This window comes from Pantherophis guttatus, chromosome 1 (genome assembly GCF_059756535.1).
Source record: "Pantherophis guttatus breed Tessera chromosome 1, ASM5975653v1, whole genome shotgun sequence".
Classification (NCBI taxonomy): domain Eukaryota; kingdom Metazoa; phylum Chordata; class Lepidosauria; order Squamata; family Colubridae; genus Pantherophis; species Pantherophis guttatus.
Genome location: NC_142063.1, coordinates 45,940,141 through 45,964,363, shown reverse-complemented (window position 1 = coordinate 45,964,363; position 24,223 = coordinate 45,940,141). Strand labels below are relative to the sequence as shown.

Sequence of the window (24,223 nt, the reverse complement as noted above, 5' to 3'; positions counted from 1 at the left end):
GAAAAATAATAATACAAAAATCTAACTCTAGGACTGTCAGCATTTCAACGCTGGCATAGAGAGAGCAGAGGAGAGCGAGAGATAAGCTCTGAAACTTTTGCCTGCTAAATCCCTTTGAAGCCCGGTTGTCGTGGAAATGAAGGGAGGGGGCACATTCCTGGGAAGTGACGAGGAAAAGAAGTCTGAAGAATGACTTGGAAGACAGCCAATGAGAAGCAGAGATTTGGGGATCGGAAAGGGAGGGATTGGGAGGCAAAAGGTCAGTCTTGTCCACGCGGAGTCATGATCCAGTGGCTGAGCTCAATTAAAGAAAGATTTCCTTAAAGATTGGCAGTTTGGAAATTCATTTAATTTTGAGATAGCACCGTAGTCTGACAAGGACATTATTTGAAAGGACCAAATATCAAGATTTGTAAAAGTAAAGGGAAGGAATATAAAGTTAGATTATTTGGTCAAAGTTAAAATAAATATATTGTTATCTCTGATAATCCTTAATGGACTTTTGCTAATTGAGACTGAAATGACAAGACTTGAAGGATTTCTTTACAGATAAAAATGGGATATGAGAAGAAGAAAACAGTTGTTATATTTTAAGAGAAGATGATATTGTGGTTTATTAGCAGTTGAAAAACTGTACTGAATAAAACTGACTTGTAAAAACATAGCTTTGCTTTTAGGGTTTTCGAAGAGTTGGAATTTGGCCAATGAGTATAAAAAATGCAACAGGGAAAAAGTCAGATTTATATTTAAATAACATTTTATGTGCTGTTCCCTATTGCCTTATTGAATTTTGGAGTGGTTTATCAGCAATGCTCCAGACTACATTATAAATTATTCAGTTCTTTAATGTAGTTGGCATCATTAGCATGACTTTATTTAGTACCTTTTGGTTAGGATTCCAGAAATCCTGGAGACTAACCCTGAACTTTTTAGAAACAGTGGTTAGCAGTTGGCAGTTTTAAAAGTGGTGGTTAACAAAACCAGATAAATCTTGGTTTTGCAGTTCTATCCCTGAAAAGGAAGGTTTCTTCCCTTCTTCCAAATGTGCAGGTATACAAACAAGTTGTTCACAGGTTCTCCTCTCGCCACAAAAAGACCATGGAAGGATATGTCAAAGGTGCTTTTTCAAAAGGCAACTAGACTATGTTTTTGTTTTGTTTTTTTTAAATTTGATTTATATGCCGCCCTTCTCCGAAGACTCAGGGCGGCTTACAATGTGCTCAGCAATAGCCTTCATCCTTTTGTATATTTATACAAAGTCAGCTTATTGCCCCCACAACTGGGTCCTCAATTTACCTACCTTAGAAAGGATGGAAGGCTGAGTCAACCTTGAGCCTTGGCGAGATTCGAACCCTGCAGTAATTGCAGGCAGCTGGTCTTAATAACCAGCTTAATAACAGGGTGCCTTAAACCCCTGTACTACCAAGGCTCTTTCCCTTGAGGAAGAAGAATATGTTTCGCTTCTCATCCAAGAAGTTTAGTCAGTTCTGATAGCAATAGCACTTAGACTTATATACTGCTTCACAGTGCTTTACAGCCCTCTCTAAGCGATTTACAGAGTCAGCATTTTGCCTCCAATATGGGTCTTCATTTTACCAACCTCAGAAGGAGGGAAAGCTGAATCAAACATGAGCCGGTGAGAATTGAACTGCTGGCGATCGGCAGTCAGCAGAATTAGCTTGCAATACTGCATTCTAACCACTGCACCACCACAGCTCCTGATGAAGATTTTTGGATGAGAAGCGAAACATCTTCCTCCTCCTCAAAGGGAAAACATAGTCCATTTGCCTTTTGAAAAACATATTTGAGACAACCATGACCTGGATGATTGAGAATCTCCATAGATACCATGGAGGGATATTTACTTAGTGCATGGAGTCTGCATTCTTGGAGGATCCAAGAATAGCCATGGTCCTCCTTATGGACCTTCAGTTAATATAGGGAATGTTGATAAGGAAGGAACTGCAGCATGTATCTCCTTCAACTTCCATATATTCTACTTGTTGATGCATCAAGAAAACTTCACATCTTATCATAAATCAAATGAGGAGCATAAATGCTTCTTGAGATACATTTGAAAGCCTTATTACAAGATGCAGAATCCCCAATTTCAAGATAGTTCCCCAGGTTTATTAGCACTAAAATGTCTACCAGTGTTAAGGAAAAGTCAATAATTCCAGAAAAGAGAGGAAAGAAACATACAAAGTGGTCTGGGTGGGGGAGAAGTCCTGATTTGCAACCGTGACATAAAGCAGAAGATGGGAACATCTGTGGCTTCCACATCTTGCTGAAATACAGCTCCATCAAAGTTGAGCACCTGCAGAGATGGTGGGGAAGTCATACTGTTTGGATAGTCCACAGTAATAGCTGCTATGCTGGGAGATAAGCAAAAGAATCTGTGCTAAAAGCTCTCAGTGTCTGTGATTCACTTCAGTGGAACTAAAATGCCCTCATAAAATACAAGCAAAACTCAGAGCAATAACTTTTCTTTGCAGCCATTCAGAAATTTAGGGGACAAAAACAGTAGTAATCACAGATTTCTAAGCTTTGTGGGAAGCATCAAACTGCTGCCATATGTAGCTACAGAGAGAAGAAAGTTGACTCTTAATTTAGACCTGCAGATGGACAGATGTTGTTAGCACTAGTCCACAAATTGGGAGGAAATATTTTGTGTAAAGATTGTTTATCTTTCCTTATTTTATTTGTATCCCACCTTTATTATTTTTGCAAATAACTCTAGACGTTGAACGTATCCAACACATCCGCCGCCTCCTACACAACAACGACATTGTGAGGTGAATTGGGTTGAAAGAGAATAACTGGCCTAAAGACACCCAGCTGGTTTTCATGGCTAAGGCAGGGCTGGAACTCACAGTCTCCTGGTTTCTAGCCTGTGCCTTAACCTCTAGACCCATGATGGCGAACCTATGGCATGCGTGCCTGAAGTGGCACATGAAGCCATGTCTCCTGGCATGCGCATTGTCCCCTGTTCCTCTTCCGTGTTTGTGGCACGCATGCGCACGTGACATTCAGCATGCGGCAGTGCTAGAAACTAGAAGATCTTCCAGCTGGTCTTCCGTTTTCCTGCGTGAGCATGCACCCCAGCCAGCTGATTGTCATGTGCGCATGGGCACCAGAAACCCAGAAAAGTAGCTGGCGGAAGTTCAGTAGCTGAAACCGGAAGTTCATTTTCTGGTGCGTGCATGTGCCCTGGGCAGCTCCTCCTCCAGGTTGCGGTCCAGACACGCTCTCTCTCTCTCTTTTCGGCACTCGGTGCAGAAAAGGTTCGCCATCACTGTTCTAGACCAAATGTGTTCCTGCACTGAAGCTATAACGTCTCCTTTGGTAAAGTTAATTACATTAGTGGTTTATTTATATTTCAGGTATATTATTTCTCTTCCAGAGAAGCAACTCAAACATTTTCTGGCTGCTAAAGTTTTTAAACAGTTTCAATACTTTTTTTTTTTTTCTATTTCAGCGATTCATGAATTTCCTCAGGATTTTTTCAAAAACAAAGAAAGGCAGCAAGGAGCAGTATTGCTTCATATTCTTGGTGTAAGTATTCCTAGGACATCTGAAGCATGTTCAAAATATACTCCTCAATTACTTATTTACATTGAGCGTGGTGGCTCACATGGTTAGGATACTGAGCTGGAGGTTACTAAGCCCACGTTCGAGGCTGCTGCGGGTTGGGATGACCCTCCAGTCATTTGCTGCAGCTCCTTGACAGGGACATGAAAGGAGCCCCCACAGACATGCCCCGGGCAATGGTGATGTCACTAATCCTTTCAACTCAGATGGTACCTCCAACATGAATGGGGCAGGGGGGACCTATTCATATCCATCTCTTGCAGAAGGCTTAGGGAATGTACATTTTATTCAGGCAAAGATTAGATTTAATGGGAATGATATTAGATCCTTTAAAATATCCTAAGGTTATTGCAGGAAGAATAAGATAGAAATAAAAATGTTCTGAAGATTGGCAACTGATATATATATATATATATATATATATATATATATATATATATATGAATCTAATATATTTAAATAAATTAGAAGACAATTCACAACCTTCAACTGGTGCAAATCCACTGGTGTGTTTCCAAGCTCAACCCATATAATTTGTTACTCCTCTGGATTTTGTTTTCGCTGGCTGGATCCATTAGATTAAAGGAGAAAAAAGATCTGTTCAGGGCAAATTCATCCAACAAAAATTATTTCTTCATTTAATTGCTATGATTCAACCTACTTTGCATACCGCTCCTTCCAGTATTTGGTCTGTGGCCTCTGGACATCAAAACATTGCCTACAAATGGCCCTTACCATCTGCTTAAAAGTTTTTAACGTTTGCTCTATTTTATTGTTGCTCCTTAAAGATTTTGGTTTATACTTCTGGCATTTCACCTTTGCTTTTTTTTTTGTCAAAAAAATCAATCTTGAGAAACCTTTCTGATTTGAAAAGCAGTACAGTATAATAACAAAACACAGCTTAATTTTGCATTCCATTTATCCACTTAACATTGGAGCTGGGGCTACTTCCAAAGAATGTCTAGGCTGAACATTTTCTAGTTTAAAGATACAATAAGATGCAAAAGACTGTATGAGGCTGCCAGTATTTTCTTGTCCTATATTACTTGTATCTAGTTTATTTTGTAATAATTTAATGAATATATCTGCTGTGTGTTTTTTCTACAGGCTCTGTATATGTTCTATGCCTTGGCTATTGTATGCGATGATTTCTTTGTTCCATCTTTAGAAAAAATTTGTGAGGTATGTGAAAATTATTTTCATCTTTCTAAATCAGCTTGTGATATACTAAGAGAGACACCTTGCAGGCATGGAGGCTGACCAAATAAACCCTCAGGTTTTTAACATATTGCCCTATGGATAGCTTGCTCCTATTTGTTGAATTCTATTCTGAAAGATGTTTAAATCAACTCAATCTCAAACAAAGATTGAGAATCTCCTTAGATACAGGCTCGTATTACCACATATGGTAGACATGTCCAAAAGCAAAAAAATACTGGACTAAAATACCCACCTGGCTAAAAAAAACTGATAAAGGAACATATAAATTTAAAACTGGAAATATTTCTCTTGGGCATCACACCAGACAAATACAGTAAAAGGAATGCATATTTAATAATACATGTGTTAACAGCAGCCAGAATCATGTTCACACAACATTGGAAGGGCAAGGAAATATCTTCCCCACAGAGGAAAAGATAATAACAAAAATTTTAGAATGTGCAGAAATGAATAAATTAACATTTGAAATTAAAGAAAAGGAAGACACTGAATATTTTGAGATATGGGATCTGTTTTATCAATAGTTAAATAAGAGAAACAGGAGTTAGAACTTCTAAAACTACAAGAGAAAGATTAATTTTATTATTAGGGTTGATTACTGTAATAGATGAGGAAGAAATGGAGGTAGTGACAGATTTTATTTTCCTGGGCTCCAAGATCACCGCAGATGGGGATTGCAGCCAAGATGCAGAAAGAATAAGAAATTAAAAGACACTTGCTCCTGGGGAGGAAAAGTATGGCAAATCTAGATAGTTTAGTAAAAAGCAGAGACATCACCCTGCCAACAAAAGTGTGTATAGTCAAATGCGTATAGTTTTCCCAGTTGCAATGTATGGCTGTGAAAGTTGGGCCATAAGAAAGGCTGAGTCCAAAGAATTGAGGCCTTTGAACTATGGTGCTGGAGAAGACTCCTACGAGTCCCTTGGACTGCAACGCGAACAAACCGGTTAGTCCTAGAGGAGATCAACCATGACTGCTCTTTAGAAGGCCAGATGCTGAAGATGAAACTCAAATACTTTGGCCACCAAATGAGAAGGAAGGACTCACTGGAGAAGAGCCTAATGCTGGGAAAGATTGAAGGCAAAAGAAGAAGGGGACGACAGAACGATGTGGCTGGATGGAGTCACTGAAGCAGTAGGCATGAGCTTAAATGGACTCCAGAGGATGGTAGAGGACAGGAAGGCCTGGAGGAACGTTGTCCATGGGGTCGCGATGGGTTGGACACTACTTCACAACTAACAACAACAAACTGTAACTTATTAATTTTGATTAATTCTGATTAGTATTAACAATTAATAAGTGTTAATATTATGAGGGAAAAACACTGTTATTATGAGATTACTATCAGAGAACACTATTACTATGATGAATATTACTCAAAAGAATTGTAACCAGACAACACACTGTCTATATGGATTTTGAACATGTTGCTCTTTCTATTTCTATTAATAGAAATAAAATGATTACTTCTGAGAGCTGATACATTCCACCATCAAAAAAAAGAAGAGAGAATCTCCTTAAATGTTTAAATTGTATTTATTTATTTATTTATTTATTTATTTATTTATTTATTTATTTATTTATTTATTTGTCAAGTACGTATTAGATAATATATATAAGTATAAGCATGGATTGAATACATAAAATGAATACAAATAAAGGGAACATTAGGACCGGGATGGTAGGCACGCTGGTGCTCTTATGCACGTCCCTTACAGACCTCTTAGGAATGGGGAGAGATCAACAGTAGACAGTCTTAGATTAAAATTTTGGGGGTTTGGGGATGAAACTACAGAGTCAGGTAGTGCATTCCAGGCATTGACCACTCTGTTGCTGAAGTCATATTTTCTGCAATAAAGTTTGGAGCAGTTCTCTCAACCAAACAAAAATTTTCCAAACAAAATCAAACAAAATATTTGGTTTCACTTCCCCTTTTTCATCAGTTGTACAGATTCTTTAAGCGGGGCTGCAGCTAGTGAAATGTTGAATTCTTCTCTTTATTTTTCCCCAGAAACTACATCTGAGTGAAGATGTTGCAGGAGCCACATTCATGGCTGCTGGAAGTTCAACCCCCGAGTTATTTGCATCAGTCATAGGTAAGTGAATATACAAGATATGCAAATTCTTCCCATAGGCAGATCACAAAAACAGCTACTCTACAGTTAAGTTTCTGTGATTTTTAGAATAACTGTACCAGTGGCTATTTTGGATTTTGTTAGGAGTCTTCCACTTCCACTAAAGCATACCTGGGCATGGTTTACCAGGGTGTGGATGAGATCAGGAAAATAATTATATTTGACTTTATATCTGTCAAATTAACATTAAATGCAGTTAATGTGATTATGCCTATAAATAATTTTCCTGTCTGTCATGTTATAATTATAATAATAGGCTTGTGTATCTTGTTATTGTAGATATCCTTGCGCAGCCCATCAGGTCTCCATAGTTCATATATTCATTTGTCTTCCTTCCCCATCCTACAGTATAAACACCAGTAAAGTAGTGGTGGGATTCAAATTTTTTTACTACCGTTTCTGTGGGCGTGGCTTGGTGGATGTGGCATGGCTTGGTGGGTGTGGCAGAGGAAGGATACTGTAAAATCTCCATTCCCTCCTGATCAGCTGGGACTCAGGAGGCAGACAATAGATGGGTGTGGGGCCAGTCAGAGGTGGTATGGTATTTACTGGTTCTCCAAACTACTCAAAATTTCTGCCACTGGTTCTCCAGAACTGGTCAGAACCTGCTGAATACCACATTTGCAGTAAAGACCAAGCCATCTGAAAAAGTTTTCTGCTGTTAGTGTATCCTTGATGGAGTCATTATCTAACACAGGGGTTCCCAACCCCCCAGTCTGGCATGCCAGAAACTAAGCCACACAAACAAGCGAAGCCCTATCCGCGGGATGCAAGCAGCATAGAATCTACAGCCCTTCCGGTCCGCAGAAAAACCTCTCTTCACGGAGTCGGTCCCTGGTGCCCAAAAGGTTGGGGGCCACTGATCAAACAGATATCAGTCACAAACAAAATTCTAATGCAAATGAAGCCAGGCAAACTACTTTTGTATGCAAGCATATGCTTGTATACACAAAAACGCCTCTATTTCATCCTTGTCCCAGTGAAGCAGTTTTGCTTAGCAACAGTTTCCTCCTGGTGCTAATGGAACCAAAGAGTAATTGGGGCAGAGGAAAGAGGAGGAGGATGCGGGAAGGTGCAATTCCATACACTTTCCATCTACCCAGTCTAGAAGCCACAGGGATGGTACAGGTAATCTTCGACTTACAACAGTTCATTTAGTGACTGTTCAAAGTTACAACAGCATTGAAAAAAGAGACTTATGACCATTTTTCACACTTATAACCTTTGTAGCCTCCCCATGATCATGTGATCAAAATTCAGATGCTTGGTAATACTGGTTCATACTTATGACCATAGCTGTATCGCAAGGTCATGTGATCACCTTTTGCACCCTTCTCACAAGCAAAATCAATGGGGAAGGCAGATTCACTTAACAACCATGTTACTAACTTATCAACTGCAGTGATTCACTTAACAACTGTGGCAAGAAAGGTTGTAAAATGGGGCAAAACTCACTTAACAAATGTCTCACTTAACAACAGAAATTTGGGGATCAATTGTGGTCGTAAGTTGAAGACTACTTGTATGATCCCGAGTGGTTATGTCACCCTTCTCCCATGTTCAATTAAGTTTTAAAAAGCTTTCTTTCTAACAAACATCTGGAAAGAGCACACCGCATATGCAGGCCTGATAGACATGCTGACTTCTTGGGAGGACTTGTGAGATTGCCAGTCACTTCCCAGTATATTAATGCTCCCTTCACTTTTTCAGTCTAGGTTATTTTCTCAGGGAATCATAGAGTTATGCCATTTAGGCCATCAAATCCACTCTTATCAACCAGTTCAGTGTTGGAGTCCCCATTAAAGATTCTTGACAAATGTCTACCTTGGGAAGGAGAGGTCGCTGCTTTCTTACAGAATTGACTGCACTAACTGCCACATTGGACATGAGACATAAGTAATAAATTTCCAAATTCTTCTAATTGCAGTGAAAGCTAAATCTCTCACCACTCTTTCTTTTTTTTGTCTATTCAACCAGGTGTGTTTATTACTCATGGTGATGTAGGAGTTGGAACCATTGTTGGTTCTGCCGTTTTCAATATCCTCTGCATTATTGGTGTCTGTGGAATCTTTGCTGGGCAGGTTAGTAAAGTACATTCATTCATTCATTCATTCATTCATTCATTCATTTTTCCATTATATAGGGGAATATAGTATATACAAAAGAAAGTACTTGAATGTGATTATTTTAATTACAAACATCATATGCTCTCTCTATATATGATATTGTGAACATCTATAGATTTTATTTCAGGCTTAGTTCTTACGCAAATGAATCAACTTGAAATAGTTTTATAATATATATAGATAAATCATGACGTGTTAATATAAATGTTATTCTGAGAAAAATCTATTTTCCTTCCTCCAACAGAGTGCAGCCAAACATCATAGTTGGCTGGAACCCACATTAAAGGGATTCACTACTTTACACTATTTTAAGTATTGTACATTAAACAAACTTAATTAAAGCTGAAGAATAGTAACCTCAATGACTTATTGGAGAGCTGTGGCAATTGGGATTCTGTGTGTACATGTGCACTTTATTGAACAACAGAAATAAACATCATAATGTTAACTTAATAATGATAAGAAGAAAGCATATTTCTATAAAGGATATCAGCTACAAAAAATTTACCAAATGAATCACTACATTTTTACTATTGGCAATTATTTTACTATGCTTTAGAAAATATTATTGTTTTAAAATATGTATTTTTAATGTCTGATGCAAACTGTGGGAATCCCTGAAGTTTATATTGGCATTAGAATACAGCAAATGAATGAAGAAAAGTTCTTTCCTGTCTGTTGCAAAACAATTAAGGACTTTTCCTATTCAACCATAGTTCTGATCGTAATCTCCCACCCTCCCATGCCAAATGGCAATTGAAGTGAAGAAGGAAAATGTTTTAAATATTCTCTGCAAGTGATTATTCTGATCTTGGATGGCATTAACTGCCTAGAGTCATTGGGATACAAATTAAATAAATAATTTCATTTTTTTCATTTTTCATTTTATTAAATTTGTATACCGCCCTACTCCCGAAGGACTCAGGGCGGTGAACAGCCATAAAATAAAACAGATAGATACAAAATTTAAAATGGAGATAAAACTAATTAAGTAAATTTGGCTGAACCAATTTTAAAACCCCAATAAATTAAAACCAAATTTAAAATTTCCATTTAAAAAGAGGAAAAATTTAGGTCAGGCCAGCTTGATGAAATAATGATGGTTCTAGCAAGCTTTTGATGTTTTTAAAACATCCATGTGAGAGGAAATGGCCTATTTTAGCATCATGCATGTAGGTTGTCCTTCTCTTTTCATTGATGAGAATTAGAGTAACTTTTCTGACCAGGTGCCCTGCAGATGTGTTGGGCTTAAAACTTCAGAATTCCCAGTCAGCATGAAATAATGCAGGCTCTTGACTTTTTTTTAAAAACCAGGTAAAACTTTTTTCTCCTACCTAGCTGTTCTGATCTAGGCTTCCTGAGAAAGCTTAAATCACATGCTTAGTTCCAAAAAACCCTCTTTTATTTAAACAGCTGTGAATTATGGTCATTCACAGCCCGTAATAATTCACAAACTTTCTGTGAAGAATCCGACAGATGTCTGCCACAGTCTTTCAAGGTAATGCTGATAAGCACCCATCTATATCTCCCTTGAAACGCTGCCAGAGACCTAATTGCCAATTAGTTTTTCAAGGCCAAACGGAGCATAGAATCAAACAGAACTTCTCAGAGTTTGAACCGACTAGAATGAACAAATTGCTTCCTGCAAAGGCTCATGTCCGTTTTCTCCTCTCTTATGTCTTATGGGAGGGGCCAATCATCTCCAAGCCTTACTCCCAAGTCTCCCCTTTTGTCTTAACTGTTCTTGCCACCTGGCACCTCTGCACATGCACGCACTGGGAACAGGCTCTCCTTGTTCTTTTGCCTCACTGATGTCAGATTCCGGAGGCTCCAGAGGCAGCACATAACTACCAGATAGCCCTGGCCCCCTCTCTGCCTCCGACGCAGAGCCCTCATCCAAGCCTTCCCAAGACTCCAGGACTGGCCCACGTTCCTTCCCAACCTCCTCACTTTCCAAATCTGCTGCCAGCTCTGCTGGCCGCTGGCAGACCACAACACTAGCAACAGCTGTTCAACACATGAAGTAGAGTCCAAATGAATTAGAATATTTCATTATAGTTTTGCGATTCTGAGCCTTCTTGCCCTCCCTGAGAGGACTAGGAGTTCATGGCCACTCTACTAACCTAAGTCATCATGGCCTAATCCACATGGGAGGCCATACATCAGCTCTAGTTCTTGTTTTTGAGCAGATACAACATCATCTAGTGATCAATGTCTGTGTTTTGTCAGATTACTGCTTGAATGGTATTTTGAGGTCATCAATTTTGAGGGAGAATGGAACTTGTCAGCTCCTCATAATTTCGGGAATTTTCTGAGACCTTGGAGGGCAGTTTTTCTGAGGCCTTAGTTGCCAAGTGAAATTCCAGGGTGATAGCAGCCTTAGATAGGAGTGTACCCAAGCAGCATCTCCCAGATCATAGATTGCAGGGAATTTAGCTTACCAAGATGCTATGGGAAATAACGTGACCAAAGAGAATAGAATAGAATCCCATTAACTTGAAATAAGACAAAAAATAAGTGTGGTCAGACATGGGTAACAGCTGAGATCTGAGCCTACGCTGTAGTGATAAGAATGACCAAAGGCCAATATTGTCTCCACTTTTACTGCATCCTCAGATTGTCATTTATCAACCCTCTTTAAAATGACCTGAATTATCCTTCTTATGGAAGGATGAAAGAACAATTGCAAAACAGGCTAAAGTTTAATCCCAGGAAAGTGGTTCTCTGGTTCGGGATAGGATTGTATTATCCCAGTCAAAACTGGCTGGTAATCTGTGGGTCCTTCTGGACTCTCATTCCTGCTGAAGGAGCAGGTAGCAGCCTTCACAGTTTCACACAAACACACAGTTCCCAGATGAGCTTTTTCATCGGCCCTCCTCTTGAGATTAGACCAGCTTCTTCCTTTTTAATTCTGTCTTCTGAAAACCACTGGTTAAAGATCTGGCTATTCCTAAAGGCTTGGGGTGGGAACTACAGTAGGAAGACAGTTCCCTTTCTTATGGTTTGCTTATTTTTGGGGGGGTACTGTTTATTGCATTGTAATCTGTTGCTTCATCTTTTTCTGTTTGTTATTTTGATGTACTGTTTTTAATCCTCCTACTGGAGAGTGTTTTGTAAGCCTCTCTGAGTATCCGTGGATTAGAGTGCCATATAAACCCTAGTAAATAAGTAAACAAGCATGCAAGTAAATAAATAAATAAAAGTCCTTTGCTCTGTCCGCCTGACATTTATGAGCATTGTAGATCTAAAACAGACTCATGTTTAATTTCTAAGTTATGTTCCAAATAACTTTTTTTTTCTTCACGGAAAATTTAAATTTTTCCGGTAATAAACAACAGGACTAAACCAGCCAAAGTTTTACTGCCTTTATTTGATAAGAGTTATAGATAAATATTAATTCTATCTTTAGTCTCAGTGGAGGCAAACTTTGCTCAAGTGGTTATTAAGCAAAGAAATTATTTTAACAAAGTTTTGGTAACTAGCTATTTATTCATTTATTTGTCAATTTGAATTTGTTCTTTGTTCTGGTGTTTACATTTCAATAGATTTATTTATATGCATTTTAATTGTGGTTGACTAGTATCCTATCTAGCCTTTGTACTCTTTTTTAAAAATTATACACAGATTGATTGAAATTATTCTTACTAGAATTTATTAAAGTGTTTCACTTTAGCAGGATTGTGTCTGCTTCATTTATTACTCTACTTCCATATGAAAAATCACTACAATCATTGATTTTCTTAATTTTCTGTTTCTAAATGATGTGTAAAGTGGTTTACCACATCCGTAGTGCTTTTAGCTTTGTTCTTTCAGGAGATGGACTTTTAAATTGAAGACTTTAAACAAAGTTGTTTCTGTCCCCTCACTTAATCCAATCGAAAATTGAGTAACTGCTACTTAAGTAACAATTAAATGTACTTTTTAAACAGCATGCCACACAATAATTATGCAATTCCTTTGATTCACTGGAATTAAAATCCTCTTAGGAACTTTTCTTACATCAGTTTGAAGCAATTCTTTTCCGTCCGTGGGTGAGACGTCTGAGGTGGCTCGGGAGTTCATGGCTTCCATGACGGCTATGGATCTGACCCAGCTAATTCATGGCCCTACGCACATGGGGGGAAACACACTGGACCTGATTTTTGTCTCTGGACAGTGGTTGAGTGATCTCGAGATAGGGGACATAGTTATCGAGCCCTTGTCATGGTCGGATCACTCTCTCCTTCGCCTTGATCTTCGAACCGCTGCTCCCCGCCGCAGGGAGGCGGAACCGATAAGATGGTACCGCCCCAGGCGCCTGATGGAACCTGATAGGTTCCAGACGGAGCTTGGGCCAATGCCTGAGGTCTTGGCTCACGCCTCGACTGGAGACTTAGTGGCCGCCTGGGATAGGGCGGCCGCTGGAGCTCTGGATCGAGTCGTGCCTTTGCGGCCTCTGACCCGGCGCCGATCTCACCTGGCTCCTTGGTTTACTGAGGAGCTGAGGGAGATGAAGCGCCGGAAAAGACGCCTAGAGAGTAGTTGGAGGGCCAGTCGCACTGAATCTGACCGGACACTGGTAAGATCTCATATTAAGAATTACCTAGTGGCGATAAAAGCAGCGAAATGTACTCATCTTGCTGCTCTTATCGCGTCATCAGATAACCGCCCGGCCGCCCTGTTTAGGGTGACCCGCTCCCTGCTCCACCAGGAAGCGAGGGAGGACCCCTTGGAGGGGAGAGCCGAGGATTTTGTTCAGTATCTGTATGACAAAATCACTCAGATTCGGGAAGATCTGGACTCTGACTGGGTAGATCCAGTGGGGATGACGGAGGCAGGTCCTGAGAATGTTATCTGGGATGAGTTTGACTCTGTGACCCCTGAGGACGTGGACAGGATTCTGGGTAGACTGAATGCGACCACATGTTTGTTGGACCCGTGCCCCTCCTGGTTAGTGCTGGCTTCCCGGGAGGTGACGCGAGGCTGGCTCCAGGGGATTATAAATGCTTCATTGAGTGAGGGTGTCTTTCCCGCCGCCTTGAAAGAGGCGGTGGTGAGACCTCTCCTCAAGAAGCCTTCCCTGGACCCGGCAATATTGGCAAATTATCGTCCAGTCTCCAACCTTCGCTTTGTTGCGAAGGTTGTTGAGAGTGTGGTGGCACGACAGTTTCCCCGGTACCTGGATGAAACGACGTATCTAGATCCGTTCCAGTCGGGCTTCAGGCCTGGGTACAGCACGGAAACGGCATTGGTCGCGTTGGTGGATGATCTCTGGAGGGCTCGGGACAGAGGTTGTTCCTCTGTCCTGGTCCTATTAGATCTCTCAGCGGCTTTTGATACCATCGACCATGGTATCATGCTGCACCGGTTGGGGGGGTTGGGGGTGGGAGGCACCGTACTACGGTGGTTCTCCTCCTTTCTCTCCGACCGGTCGCAGTCTGTGTTGACAGGGGGGCAGAGGTCGACCCCGAGGCCCCTTATATGTGGGGTGCCACAAGGATCGGTCCTCTCGCCCCTTTTGTTCAACATTTATGTGAAGCCGTTGGGCGAGATCATCCGTGGTTTCGGGGTGGAGTACCATCAGTACGCTGACGACACCCAGCTGTACATCTCCACCCCGGACCACCCCAACGATGCCCTTGAAGTGATGTCCCGGTGCCTGGAGGCCGTACGGATCTGGATGGGGAGAAACAGGCTCAGACTCAACCCATCCAAGACCGAGTGGCTGTGGTTTCCGACATCCCGATATAGTCAGCTGGTGCCATCGCTGACTATTGGGGGCGAAGTATTGGCCCCCACGGAGAGGGCTCGCAACTTGGGTGTCCTCCTGGATTCACGGCTGTCTTTAGAAGAGCACTTGACGGCCGTGACCGGGAGGATTTTTCATCAGGTTCGCCTGATTCGCCAGTTGCGTCTCTTTCTGGATCGGGACTCGTTACGCACGGTCACTCATGCCCTCGTCACCTCCCGTCTGGACTATTGTAACGCTCTCTACATGGGGCTCCCCTTGAGGAGCACTCGGAGGCTCCAACTGGCGCAGAGTGCGGCCGCGCGGGTGGTGATGGGAGCGACGTGGCGCTCCCATGTAACGCCTCTCCTGCGCGAGCTGCACTGGCTCCCGGTGGTCTTCCGAGTGCGCTTCAAGGTTTTGGTCATCACCTTTAGAGCGCTCCATGGCTCAGGACCTGGTTATCTACGGGACCGCCTGCTACCACCAATAGCCTCCCACCGACCAGTACGCTCCCATAGAGAGGGGCTCCTCCGGGTGCCGTCGGCCAAACAATGTCGACTGGCGGCCCCCAGGGGGAGAGCCTTCTCTGTGGGGGCACCTACTATCTGGAACGAGCTCCCCCCCGAGATACGGAGGATTCCGGATCTGCGTACCTTCCGTCGCACGCTGAAGACGTTCCTATTCCAGCAAGCCGGCCTGACCTAAACTTCTCCTCTTTTAAATGGGAATTTTAAATTTGGTTTTAAATTATTGGGGTTTTAAATATGGTTCAGCCAAATTTATCTAACTTGTTTTATTTCTATTTTAAATTTTGTATTGATATGTTTTATTTCATGGCTGTTCACCGCCCTGAGTCCTTCGGGAGTAGGGCGGTATACAAATCTAATAAACTAAACTAAACTAAACTAAACTTCCTGTTTAAAAGGTTTAAGTTTCCTGTTTTCTGTATCTGTGCAACTGCATTTTTTTTTATGGGAAGAGGTTTTGAATAATCACTATTTTCTGATGTTTTTGGAGTATTGCTTGTTCTGTAAACATATTTTTCTCTTTTGGAGCTTTTAAGTAGATAATAATCCTAAAAGAATCTCTTCTGGAAGTTAAGGTTTATTATATAAACTTAACTATTTATTTGATCCTTCAGCCCAGTAATTATTTGGAAATATGTTTTGCATGTTATTCTAAACCATGATTAACTGGTTTATTGAGCATGCCGTGTTCACACATTGTGCTAAGCAAATCCAGGCAAAAATCATTGTAGCTTAGCAAAATGTGTAAATAGCTGCTAGTAAGCCAAGAAAAAAAATATTTATGATATAATATTCTTTTTCCTGTTTGGTTAAGGTTAGGATTATAGTGATTGGTGAACAAAGAAAAGCTTTGTGTCACCTGAAAGTCTAACAAATTTTTTGTGTGATACTTTGGAAGAGTCTATAATCAGATGCTCATGAGGTTATCTGAGTGTCAAGGTAGGAAAAATCCTGTTAATTGTTATTGTAATTAAATCAGTTATTAATTGTTGGATGATAATACAGAGCACTAGAGTTTCATACCCATTCCAACACATAAGCATAATTGTCTCTATAAATTCATAACTAAGAATGGCATGAACTTTCTCATTTATGTGTATGGACTACAAACCACAAATCCTACACTACTACAAATATTTCATTCTTTAAGATGCCACATTCCCCCCCCCCAACATAGACTGACACACTTATTTCTCAGTGAATAGAGTACTTACATTTTCATTGTCTCTGACTGATTAATATCTTATCCAATTCTGTCAGTTCCATATAAAAACTATATAATTTACCATTTTTTTCATATCTAGATTGTATTTGCAGTTGTGTTCACCCGAAAGATTGGGGAAAATGTTTAAAGACAAATCAACTAAATGTTGAAAATGTCACCAGACGCCGGGGTCATATTATCATATGTGGTGGACATGTGTAGAAGCAAAACCATATTGGGCAAGAATTTGTATGCGGTTGGAGAAGATGACACAGCAGCATATTGATTTAAAACCTGAGATATTCCTTTTGGGGATTTTACCAGAAATTTATAGTAAAGAAAATGTATATTTGATTATTCATTTAATAACTGCAGCTATATTGTATTTGCACAAAATTGGAAGGGTAAAGAGATCCCTACAGAAGAAAATGTGATTAAAAAATATTAGAATGTGCAGAAATGAATAGATTAACACTTGCAATTAAAGGAAAGGAAGAATCTGACTACTATAATATATGGGATTTATTTTATCAATGGTTAGAGAATAAACATGAAAGCAAGGTATTATAAAGTTAAGTAAGTTAAGAAGAGAAATGTTATAGTAATAGATATGTTACTAATATATTACTAATATATTATGTATTAGTATTAAAATAAGAGTAGATATAAATAATGAATATGGTGATAAGCTTAAACTGTTATGACACAAAAAAATTGTACCCAGATAACACACTGTTTAATGAATGATGAAATGTTTGTATTAAAAGAAAATAAAGCTTTATAGAAAGTCTCATATGACTTCACTGCATGATTTTGATAATGTAAAACTAGAAATTAAGATAGAACAAGATTATGTAGAAAAATACAGGTTCAGATATAATTGTTCTCCTTCCTTAAAGGGATACCTTTTAATTAACAGCAATGCTAACTAGTAAGTGATAAGATTGTAGTGAGATGTGAATGCCTATATGAACCTTATTTCATCAGCCTTGGTTGGTTTAAGAATCTGTGGCAAAATCTAAAATCCAAGCATTGTCAAGATAGAGTTTGCTATATGGAATAATTGTATCTTTTTTTCTAGGTGGTCCGTCTCACTTGGTGGTCTGTGTGCAGGGATTCTGCCTACTACACACTGTCTGTAATAGTCCTTATTGTGGTAAGTTTCGTCAGTTTTCTTCACCATGTTCTGGAACATAGCTGAGCTTGAGATTTTGGTTCTCAATAGACCTCCTTATAAAAGGACTCCTTAAAGACAAATATGGTGGATTTTCCCATTTTAAAAAATCGCACACAAAGGATCTTGGGAACCACCCAGAGTTGGTTAGAAGACGGGTGACTATAAAAATATTTTAAATAAATAAGTAAGTAAGTAGATAAATAAGATATTAAATGTGTATGCTTCGGTCTCCCACAATAAGGTACCTTTTAGATCAGGTGAGAAGGCAACTTCCTGGAATGACTATGCTATCTTAGAATTAAGAGATGCATTCAAACACATAACCATCTTCATGTTGTTTACAGCTGCTCTTGGTTTTATGTTTTTAAATGTTTTTGTTATTTTAATGTCGTAGCTGTCCAGGATAATTTACTTGAGATGGATGCCTATATAAATATATTAAATGAATGAATGGATGGATAGATGAATGAATGAATGAATGCATACATACATACATACATACGGCCATTAGCAGATGGGGCAAGGGCAGTGAATCTTCTGCATTCTTTCATGTGTTTATCGACAACTTGAAATTAACTTGAATTTCTGCATAGGCAAATTCCCAATCAGCCTGAGGTCCCAATGGTCCCATTTGGCAGTGATGACAAACAACCAGGAGCAATATTAGAAGAGACTTTGCTATCGTTTCCAATTCCTGAGCTGCAGCATGATCCTGTGTTAGGAGATTAATAGGAAATTTAAATGACTGCTTAACCCTGCCATGATGTGACCTGGGAAAGACATCAGCTGTGAACTTTGAGAGATGTCCAGGGATGCTAAAAGTTGCTTTTAGCATTATGAACAATTGCTTTTAATTATTTTAGGGCTGGCTTTGTTCGTGATAAAAATCCATTAATTCTCCCCAAATGAGCCACTTGAAGCAGCCAAATCTTGACAACTGTTAGCCAAATGTAATGCCGAAATGCCACCTTCCTATAGTCTAAATTAAACTATATATACCTATTTTTTCTTAGTACATATTGTACTGAATTTTGGATCAGTGAGGTAGTTGTCCTGTAAAGTTAGAAATGCAAGAACAGCATATTGCTTTTTATTTTAAGGAAATCATCTATTCACAGGAATTACTTTATTCCAAGCGTCTTCAGTGCTTTCTAATTCATGGCCTCTCAATCTGGACTTTGCAGCTCTGTCCACTATATAATTTAATCACTGTCTACAACAAACTTCCCAACTTGACCTCCAATTCTCTTTGCTTGGAAGTCTTGGAGAAATAATCTTAATATACCAGGAAGTTCCCAGATTTGCCAAGTTTGCTCTACCTAAAAAATGCTACTATATATTTTGCCAAGCATCAGTGTTGATGTGGCAACCAAGTGGCTTTCATTACTGAAACAATGATTCAGGACCAAAGATCAGTAGGAACTGAGAATAAAATTCCTAGCTGATTCTGCTTGGAGACCATTCTATGCTCAGCTTTATATGTATACATGCCACTGTCTTCTATAATGTAACCAATTTTTTTAAAACCTGAATTATATAATTATTCCATTTTTTCCTTTCTTTTTCACTTTTTTTTTTAGTTTATATATGATGAGAAAATTGTATGGTAAGTGGTTCTTTTCATTTCTTCATGTTGTTTGATTAAGGGAAATAAATTTGGACATGCAGAGCAAATCTTCCCTTGGGGTTGGATGGAATTATGTTTTTTGTAAAACTTCCAGCACACCCTCCAACTTGGATTCTCTCTGTAATTAGGATAGAAAACTGGGGAACTATTCTGTTCTTCCTGTTACAGGTAGAGACCGATAGTTGCGGACTAGTTTTATTGATGTGTCAGTAAAGCAAGAGGTTTTTTGGATCTGGAAATCTCATAGTTATTTCTAATGGTTTCCTGGCACACTTTGCTTCGTTCCCCTCATCAGTGATGGAAAACTATCAGCAGAGTTTTCAAGGATGAAGAGTCCTTCTAAAATGTGGGGGCTTTTATGTTGTTAGCAAACCTTTATTTCAAATGATTTATTTATTTCACATTTTGGGGACTCGCAGCCAATTTCCCAGCTAGGGAAAGATAGCCCCTGAGTATCTTTAGGTGATGTGATTCTTATTCTTTCTTGGCAATATTTTTGAATAGAAATACGGTAGTTGGGGATGGGGGAGACTGGTTGCACAGGTAGAAGGTAGGGACTGATTGGATTTACAAACACTATGAAGCATTAAGAGAAAAACAAATTGCAACTGGCTGCAGGAAGGAGTGAGTAAGAAGAAGTACAAAGAACAGATAGACATAACAACTTCTTTGGTTTAATATATGAAGTGCTAGAAGTGGGGGGGAAGTGCTTATGATAGTTCTACTGATATATTCCACAAAAAATATGTAACACTACTGCAAATGGCACTAGCCATGCTACTAATTCCCTTCCTTTTATTTATTTGAGGTGGGAAAGCCTTATACTCATCATTATGTATTCCTTCTATATACTTATCATGAAGTAAGTACTCTTAACTTCTCCTCTGCGCTTTAAATATGTGTGGCTAATAGGCGTATGAGCTTGCAATGTACTTTGCTAGATAACTAAGAATAGCTCACTTTCCTTGCTTTATTGCTGTTAATTTCCCCAACTAGTAGTGGATGTTCTGCTTAAATGTATATTGTCTGCAATGACTTGAGGCTCATTCTTATGGGATCTACATTTGGGCTATTGAAATTGAAGATGAACGAGAACATTCGGTCTTTATGATAGCCTTTCTGTGCCTAGTGCCCTCCAGTGTTTTGGAAGCCACTTCCATTATCACTAGCCAGCACAGTCTTTGGCAGTAGAGATTGAGGTAATGGGTACTGAAGTCCAATGTTGCATTATAAGAGCAAAGCGTATGGAATGCGTCCAAGAGAAGTAATTTTCCAAGGAAACTAAGGAAGCGGCTGTATATCAGAAATATTCTGCTTGTTTCTTCATATTCAAAATAGCCCATTTGAAAGAGCATTGTAAGCAGCCAAGGTAAGTAATTGGGGGGGGGGGGATTGCACAGAGAAGGCTTTAATTCAGAATGAAGCATACTTGCATTTATGGATTTGGCTTTGGAGAATTTGAATTAGTTTTTATATTGGCTATTCATCAGCTACCCTTGCAAGAAATAAAGGCTTTTCTTTTGTTTTTGTATTTGCAATGCTACAGAAATAATCAACGTAATTATTTTACAGCAGTTTCATAAATCATTATATCCAAATTAGAAAATATTTCCGAGGGGAGCATAGAAATAGTTCAAAAGCCTTTTTTTTCTGTGAAACACAGCCACTGGGATCATGCAACCAGAGTTACAGTTACTGCTGTAAACGTATGTTGGGTTCAGGGATAATGGCCTCTTCTGAAGGACTCATGAATCTGGCCTCTCTCTTCTGCATATTCCTCAGAGCAACATCGATTTTGAAAACACAATACAGATAGTCCTTGACCTATGACCACAATTGGGATCAGAACTTCCGTTGCTAAGCAAGGCAATTTTTAAGTGAGACATGCCCTATTTTAAGATTTTTTTTTTGTCATTGTCATTAAATCACCACATTAAGTGAAGCAGGCAGTCATTAAGCAAATCTAGCTTCCCTCATTGACTTGGCTTATCATGTTGCAACATTTTAATTTCTATATATAACCTAGATGTGACAATCCCATTTCTCAGTGCTGTTGTAACTTTGAATGGTCACTAAATGAACTGTTGTAAATCGAGGACTACCTGTGTATGCATTGAAACTAGCAGGATCTAACAGGGCTTAATTTTGGCCAGATCATGAGGGGCCTAATTATAATGTAATCATCAGCCAGTTATGCTCAGATTAGATGGCACTTGATAAACTGATGTATCACAATCCAACTTGCTCCCAATGGTTGTGAGCACCAGAAACAGAAGAGAAGAGAGCCGGACTTATGAGCTGTTCTTTGAAACATCAGCATTTTTCTCTTTATACTTCTAGATTCAACATGAAGATGCAGAAGTTCTTTACTATCAAAAGTATGAATGTTGGTAATGGCAACACTGTGAACAGTGAACTGGAAGATGGTAATAAATATTATGACATTAGCCGTGATGATCCATCCATTCCATTGCTATGGAAAGGTAAGGCTAAGCAGACATGAGCTGAGCAGAAGATCTTGGTAACAATGCTATTCACTGTTAGTGATTCAAACTCTGATGGCAGACTTCCACAATCTTAAGATAAAATATTATTTATGTTTAATAAATGGGCTGGACAGACACAAGCAATCCAGAGTCACTCATCCTTCTCTGTAATTCTCTATAATTACATATTCTGGGTCATGTATTTATTTAATACAGAGCAGTAATAGCAATAGTACTTAGACTTATATACCGCTTTATAGTGCTTTAACAGCCCTCTCTAAGCGGTTTACAGAGTCAGCATATTGCCCCCAACAATCTGGATCCTCATTTTACGCATCTCAGAAGGATGGAAGACTGAGTCAACCTTGAGCCTGGTGAGATTTGAACTGCCAAATTGCAGGCAGCCGGCAGAATTAGCTTGCAGTACTGCACTCTAACCACTGCGCCACCATGGCTCATAATAAGGCCTATCATATCTATGTGGTACCCTTCTTGAGATGAATCTTAAGGTTAGATTATTCAAAAGGATCCTTTAGCAATGCTCAGGATTTTGCAGGAGATTCTAAGAAGGTGAGAGTTTTCAAATAATTTAAAAAGGAAATATTTCTTCCAGTATTAAGAGTTAATGTTAGAATGAGGATCTTCAGGATCATCATAATTATGCATGCTGGGTGAAAGACAGAATTGGTGCATCACATTATTTCCGAAGGAGAAGACTTCTTAATGAAACTGCCACCTCAAAATATAGCTGGGAAACTTGGATATAGGATATATAGAGTATAGATGGAAGTGCTTGCCTTTTTGCCCTGGACAGAAAACTTTCACATTGAAAAATATCAGTTTTTGTATCCAATAATTAATCAAGTTCTTAACCTTTAGGAAAGTAAAGGTTTTTCTGTTCCCACTTTTCTTTACACTAATATTATATGGAAAAATGAACATTGGTTCTTCATAATAATTCTAAAATATCTGCTTTCTTCTGGAACTGAAAATAAGTTCATGCTCTTACATCTTATAACTGTCATGAGATTTGCAAGCAATAAAAGTACTAAAAAAAATAAATCTGTTTTTACTTTTTAACACTATGCATTTGTCTTGCTTTGTTGCTTTCCCTGCAAGGGGGAATATTCTAGCCACTGAACAACAAATGCTTGTTATCCACAGAGTGTGTTATAATATCTTGAAAAGGCATCGCATACCTGTAACCAAAATGAAGGTCTTTATGTTCATAAAGAATAGGTATACACACATCTGTATCTTGTGCCGTTCAAGAGCTGAGAGATGCCTTATTTTTGTTAACTGAAATATGCCATGGATTAATAAACTGCTATGGCTGTAGCCTTTACTATAGCCTTTTTACTTTGTTAGAACAACCATCAGCTGAGCCAGACTTCTAAATCTTTTAGCTTTGAGGGTTGCTTCCAGCAAGGATGCTTAGGATATCTGTTAATATCTCTCCAGAGTCAGCAAAGCTCTGATCTCATCCTAACCTTCTCCATTGTCTGAGTTCAGAAGCTGATTATTGCCTGCAAAAGAGCACTTGCTCTCTGCCGACTACATTCCATGTTCTGATAGCAGGAATTCTATTACTTGAGGGTACAGATAAATGGAAGGTTTTCAGACTGCTATCTTGAAGCTTGTAAATTTATTGCTTTCAAGAGCTACAAGGAACAAAACATTAGGAAAACAAAAACTTATGGTACAAGGTTTTCATATACACAAAGCTCTTCAGCCAGTGGAAAATCCAATTTCAGACAAGTCTTCTGGGCAGAAAAAGACTTGAATTTTTGCAACTAATGTTTGTGCTTTTAGAATAACAGTGCAGTGCCTCCTTTGTTCTTGTGAAAATTGTTTATATGCTCTGGCCCAGTCAATAGAAACTCACAGTGATGAAATACATAAGTACACTTGTATTGAATCCAGATCAAATGCCTCAAGTATGTGTCCACATTCCAGAGGACTAGCCTCTTAGGGTTTTTTGGGTTTGTTTGTTTTTTTTGGAACAAAAACAAAAAGTGGTACCTTAACCTAACAAACAACAAATATTTCATGACTTTTTTTTTTCATGACCCCAAGCTGTTTTTTCAGTTGCAGTTCATTCCAAAAATATCAAAATGACAAGAAGAAAAAGGGAAACTGGAGAGGGCATCTTGGTAGGTGGAAATGAGAAAAGCTCAGTTGCTGAAACTATTTTCTGCACAGTGATGAAATATTGGAGCTCTACAGGAGGCTGAAGTCCATTAAGGGTTTTATCAATAAACCACTTTGCAATATGCAAGCTCTTTGTGGGAAGTTTTCATTTAAGTTTTAGCACACAGTTGAGTATGCCTCTTGGCTTCCATGCCATTAATTATTCTCTACTGGGCCATATCTGTAAGATGTTTATCCACTAATTTTTGTGCACTTACTCCTGCAATAA

General features: G+C 39.1%; 1 protein-coding gene across 3 annotated transcripts in view; it reads left to right on the top strand.

Moving 5' to 3' along the window:
• Positions 1-24,223, top strand: part of SLC24A4 (solute carrier family 24 member 4) — a 121,964-nt gene that overhangs the window by 77,039 nt on the left and 20,702 nt on the right. For 2 of the 3 annotated variants that reach the window (XM_034418357.3, XM_034418356.3), the window contains exons 3-10: positions 3,479-3,555; positions 4,699-4,773; positions 6,824-6,908; positions 8,925-9,028; positions 17,596-17,670; positions 19,272-19,297; positions 20,127-20,180; positions 21,659-21,801. In XM_034418357.3, coding sequence (XP_034274248.2) covers positions 3,479-3,555; positions 4,699-4,773; positions 6,824-6,908; positions 8,925-9,028; positions 17,596-17,670; positions 19,272-19,297; positions 20,127-20,180; positions 21,659-21,801 — 639 coding nt within the window. The remainder of the gene's footprint in view (positions 1-3,478; positions 3,556-4,698; positions 4,774-6,823; positions 6,909-8,924; positions 9,029-17,595; positions 17,671-19,271; positions 19,298-20,126; positions 20,181-21,658; positions 21,802-24,223) is intronic. The other variant, XM_034418358.3, reaches the window with a different exon arrangement.